Source organism: Oryzias latipes, chromosome 12, assembly GCF_002234675.1.
Source record: "Oryzias latipes chromosome 12, ASM223467v1".
NCBI lineage: Eukaryota > Metazoa > Chordata > Actinopteri > Beloniformes > Adrianichthyidae > Oryzias > Oryzias latipes.
In genome coordinates, this window is record NC_019870.2 from 21,728,317 (window position 1) to 21,734,316 (window position 6,000).

The following is a 6,000-nucleotide window of genomic DNA, read 5'->3' on the forward strand; positions in this document are numbered from 1 at the left end:
GCGCGTTTAGGAAGGAGAGGGGGGCGGAGAGTGGCAGCGCCAGAGTGTGTGTGTGAGCGCACGATCAGGGTGTGCTGCTCAGTTCCCCGGAACAGTTATAAAAACGGTTTCCTCTAAAAGAACAGAGACTGGTTCTTTTAGAACGTCCAGAACGACCAGTTTTCATCTGTGGATAATGCTCAGATTGTTTGCAGCGACAGTGTGATATAGCCTTTATGTAAGGCTGAATTTACACTGCAGGTCTTGATGCCCAAATCGGATTTATATCCGATTTTTTTGACTACCTGCTTACATCATCTTTTAAAAGTGACCCGTATCCGATTTTTGCATTTACACTATACTATGCTGAAACCATCAAATGTAGACGTTCTGAGGACTCCGTAACGTAGCAGCATATCCGATTTTTCTGCTTATATGGCACACGCAAATGCACGTATCCGATTCGTATCCAATTTATTTCCACATATGAATGAGGCCTGTATCCAATCTGAGAAAATCGGAATCCATGCACTTTTGTCCTGCTTACACGTTCACCGGTCATATCCGATCTGTGCCACACGAGAGGAAAAAAAATTGGAATTGGGTCACTTGAACCATGCAGTGTAAATGCGGCCTAAAGGCCTGTTCACACCGGGACAAATTTCCCCGGCGATTTTCGCCGACGTTTAACGCCTCGTGACTAAACAAAGGGCACCAATGAGAGTGTGCACACCGACGCGAAAAAACGCCACGCGTCAAAGCATCAAAAAAAAAAAACGCCTCGGGTTCGTTTTTTTTTTTTGACGCCTCGCGTCAAAATCTATTCGACCAATGAGAATGGCGCTTTTGCACACGTGTCTGGAGCTTCTGAAGTTACAGTAAAACACCACTTGGGGGCGCTCAAACACAAAACTGCCTTGCTAACAACACATACCAGCGAAGAAGATAGACGCCAAGTAGCGTCTACACTGCCGCGAAGAAATAATGATAATAATGGATAATGGTAATTTGATTAAGTTCACGGTAGTCAATACAAGGTCTCAGAGTTTTATCTTTCTTTTGGACAAAGAAGAAACCGATGCCTACTGGGGACGACGAGGGGTGGATGTGTCCCGAAAAAAGTGCCTCATGGATGTAACTCTCCATAGCTGCTTTCTCGGGACCTGAGAGATTGAATAGTCTTCCCTTAGGAAGAGAAGCTCCATCCAATAGATTGATGGAACAATCATACGGTCTGTGAGGAGGTAGCGAACTGGCTTTAGATTTACTAAAGACCGTACGTAAATCATGATAGCATTTCGGCATGTTAGAGAGGTCAATCTTTTCAAGAGTGTTAACGGTGGAGGCCTTAATGGACAGAACAGCGGATTGTAAACAGTTAGCGAGGCAGAAATCACTCCAATCAGTAAGGCGGTGACGAACCCAATCGAACTAAGGATTATGGCACTGAAACCAAGAAAACCCTAACACAATGATGTTTTGAGGAGAGTGGGTGACAAAAAACCGGGTGAACTCTCCATGGTTGCCGGAGGTAATAAGCAGAACGGGTTCGGTACAGTGCGTAATCAAGGGCATATGCTGACCACCCAACCTAGCAGCTTTAACAGGGGCTTGAAGTCTTTCGGTGGGCAGTGACAGACGAGAAACAATACTGTGGTCAATAAGACTCTGTTCAGCTCCAGAGGCGATTAAAGCCTGTAAGTCCATGATCTCAGATGGATGGCAAAGCTTGACAGGGATGAAGAGGAAATACTTAGTACAAGAGGAGAAATCACCCGCCCGTGGCTTGTCTTCTAGCGGGGGGCTCCAGAGTTTAAACGTACGCTGCATTTATTTACTTGGTGTCCTGGTTTGCCACAATAAAAACACGCACCTTCAACTCGACGTCTCTGCCACTCTTCCGAGGAAAGTTTGGAGTGCCCAATCTGCATGGGCTCATCCGGTTGACTATAGGGGTTTTCAGACGGAGGAGCGGGTGAAGATTGCTTCGCCGTACCCTGGGCTTTTGCGGGGATGAGAAGGCCTTTCATGTTGCCACTCCCGTAAACGGGTGTCTGAACGTAGGGATGCAGTGACGAGCTCCTAAAAAGTGTGGGTCTCTGTTTGCGCACATAGGTGGTCTTTGATTGTTTCGCTGAAGGATTGGTAAAAGACCCCCCATAACGCGGGATCTGACCAACCTGCTTCCACCACCAGGATCCTGAAATCAATAACATGGTCACTCACAGACCGGTTACGTTACTTGAGAGCCAATAGCTTACGGGTGGCTTCCTCCTGTCTCTTTGGCTGATCAAACACTAGCTGGAATTCTTCAATGAAACTTTGGAAAGTTAGGTGGGATATTGGGTTGATCGCCAGGAATGCCTGGACCCATTGTAGTGCTTTGCTGCGGAGAGAGTTGATGATTTGTGTAATTTTGCAATGATCAGAGTGGTAATACCTCGGAGTTTGTTGGAACAGGAGACGACACTGAAGCAGAAAGACGCCACATGCTTCGACATCGCCGAAGAACGGCTCTGGTTGTAGGCGGATGTTTTCCGGAGTCGAGGCAGAAGCGGAAGTGGTGACGTTGCTGGAAGCAGGAAGGGTAGCCGTAGTAACAGGGGTAGCCATTTGCCCTGTAACATCCATTAATGTTTGCGTTAGCCCGTCTAGACGTCGAAAAAGTTCCTGTTGGGCGGACCCTATTTGGGACAGAGCGTCGGCTTGACGACCCAGGGCGATGCCTTGTTGGTTTAGGGCGAAACAAAGTCCTTCTGGGTGAGCTGGGTCCGGAGTTTGGCCAGTTGGTTCTGTCATGATTCTCAGAGCATGGCGAACCCAGATGCTGGAACCCAGAATAAAGACAGGTAAGTGGCAGGTAAGAAATGATTTATTTCTTCCAGGATGGTTTAGGCTTTGATTAGAAGAGGTCCGGGCTGGACAGTGGTTTGTGGTGTGGCTGGAGGTGTTAGCGCGGTAAGCGTAGGCCGAGAGGTCTTCAGGTTTTCCAAGAGGCTTGGCAGAGGATTCCAACTGATGTCACTCGTGAAGTGGTTTTCCTGAGGCAGGAGAATATGGTTAGAGCCAGAACGAGAGAAAGACAATATTCAACCATAGCATGACAAGACCAGGCTTCGTCACCATAAGGGGCAACGAACCGGCGTTGAATACTGGAGCTGGGTCTCCTTTTGAGCAGCAGAGGTTGATGAGCTGAGTGACGACAGCTGGCGGTGATCAGGAGCAGAGCAGAGCTGGAGGGGGAGGAGTCTGACAGAGGCCCCATGACAGTTACTTGGGATTAAGAGGTTTTAAAAGGTTCAAATTTTAAACTGTTGGAACAAATAGACGCCATCCATACGTCACTATCAAATCCGCCTCCCTGATTGGTCAAAGGGCCTGAATGACCTTTTTTTTTTTTTGTATATGCTGTTTTTCAGATATTTAAATTGTTTCTTACTGTTCTAATCTTTCTAATTTTTGTAGTCACTGTGCTGTTTTTTCCTTTTTCCTATATGTATGTCAACCAGTGCTGTATGCGATGGAGATGTCAATTTCCATGCGGGAACCTCCCAAATGGATAAATAAAGTTGTCTATCTAAAGTTTAACCTGGTTTAACATTAGACGGCTATTCAATGGCCATGTGTTTTGTACGTGGAACCCAAAATGTTGTAGAAACCTGTGTAGCTACTTGTGAATGCAGGAGCTTTGAATGCAGAAGCCTGAAACGCACATTTTTAATGCGTTTATGTAGACTTGTTATTGGAAGTTGTTGTGTGGGCGCACTTTGCCAAGGGCGGCGTGAATTTAGACCAAGATATTTTCTGTTACTAATAAGCTCTTTTTCAAACTGTGTTTTTTTTGTCTCCTCCTGATTCACAATGATATGAATAAAAAAATGCTCAGAAATGCAATTTTAAGCTTAATTTTATTTATGCACGTCCTGTATTATCAACACAGCACCACATAAACATGCTAAAAACACCATTATCATCAGAGTGGGTCTTTACACATTTAATTATACAGTTTTTGCTTGAAACAAATGTCAACTAATTATGAACTTTACGGTTTGCTTTTTATCTGTTCAACAGGCCTTTCACTTGGGCAGACTTTATAAGAGAGAGTGCCATTTATATATTGGCTGCAAGGCCCAATAGTTCTGCTATGCACATCCGCTTGCCCCTATAGTCCAGGACCTTCCACTGAAGTCAGCAGAGAGGGAGAGAGCGGTACACTCCACAGCACAGATGAGCGGGGGAACACAGACATCCCGACATGGTGTCACCAGGAGGACCTCTGATGGACCAGAGTGGAGCATGGCAGACCCTCACCTCGTTTGCATCACCTCAACACTGACAACACACATGCTGACTGATACAACAACAATATAAGCTCTTCTTTCCTATCCCAGTCAGTTCCCAACACACATGAACGAATGGAGGGAGTTTAGTAGTTCTGAAAGGAAAAGTCAGGGACAGAAACACACTGGCCGTCCTCACAGTTCAGTAAAACATAAGCTACACACTGCAGAGTAGATTAGTGTGACAAGTTGTTTTTTGTTTGTTTTCTGCTTTCCATATTAACTTCATTTTGCTGTGACAGTGTTTTCGTTTACAAATTGTTCACCTCACCACAACAGGCACTTATAAATCCAATATAGCCTCTGTTTGATTCCTGGATGGAGATTAAGTTCCCTGCTGCTGCCGCCACGACATAACAAACAAGAATAAAAGCTATCCATATACACCCTATTATACCGTATCTGCTTTGCATTCACAATAAATTATTGAGTATTAAAAGGCTGCATTTATTCGTGTATCCTATATTATCTTCCCATCCTCACATTTTTTGTCCATCTGTTCTTTTGAATTACTAACTGTGAAAAGGGAGTGAATATTAATAAATGCTAATCTTGTAAGTGATATGTATATATTATTGCTTTACTGTATGTAATGGGCTTGTGCTTTAAAAGCTGCACAATGTTTGCTGTGGAAAGACTAGCTCCTAGAAGTGTCTTTCTTCACCAATTAAGCAAGTTCACAGAAATGTCATGTTTAAAGACAGTTACACACTTGATTTAACATTTTCTTTTTTGTTTTAATACTTTACATTGTAATTAGCAAAGTATTTGAAGGTTGCTATGAAAAACATGATGGAATTTATGTGATGTCTTATATTGTACCTGTACTTGACTTCAAAAAACAAAAAGCCATGTAGTGTTTGAATGTGTTGGAGGTTCAATGATGTGCTGCTGTAGTGACACAAGTGTAGATGGCATGAAACCCTATGTTGAGAGAGAAATGTCACAGAGCTGAAATAAATGCATGGCATACTAACCATTTATTGGAAATTTCCAAATTATTGTTTGTTCTTTATTTAAAGCATACATTGTTTAAGTACAATTGTTCATGAAGACTCTCATTCATCCAGGTAGATTCCATCATAGTGTTAGGTTTAAAGGTTGTCATCTGGACTTGGTTTTTAAAGTTAAAGACATTTCACCTCTTATCCAAAAGGCTTTGTCAATTCTGAAATAGCTGGTAAAAAGCTGGTTTATTTGTGCTCATGGGGGAGGAGTGAGACCTGAAACTGGATAGTCTACTTAGACTACATGGTTTCGGGTCGTTAGGAGTCCTGGAGTACTGCCCTGCCTAACAGGATCCCCACAAGCCAGACAGCCCTGAGAGGACTCAAGTGGTGAAGACCGGCCGCCCCTCCTCGATCCCACCTATGTATTGGGGTGTGGGTGTGAAGTGTGTGTACTGCAGGTAAAATGATTGGTCTCCAGTGGGGTTGTGGGCCCCACTGCTGCCAAGCAGTAGAGCTCCCCCACCCCTGGGTCCCTCTGTGTGTTGTGTGTACGTGTTGTGTGTGGTGCCAACATGCAGTCTGTGAAAATTGAAATTGGGGGAGGGACCGACATGAGCCCGGATATTTCACCATGCCCCCCTTCATCAGACCACCCACAAGGCCCTAGATGAATCAAGGTGTCTGATGTGTGAGTAAAAGTGGAATGGAGGGCAGGTGCCGACGTGACCCCA

General features: G+C 44.5%; 1 protein-coding gene across 1 annotated transcript in view; it reads left to right on the top strand.

The window, feature by feature from the left end:
* Nucleotides 1–5,309, top strand: part of phf24 (PHD finger protein 24) — a 77,471-nt gene extending 72,162 nt beyond the window's left edge. Inside the window, exon 9 of the mRNA XM_020701796.1 lies at nt 4,051–5,309. Coding sequence (XP_020557455.1) covers nt 4,051–4,147 — 97 coding nt within the window. The 3' untranslated portion in view covers nt 4,148–5,309. The remainder of the gene's footprint in view (nt 1–4,050) is intronic.
* The last annotated feature ends 691 nt before the right edge of the window (nt 5,310–6,000 follow it).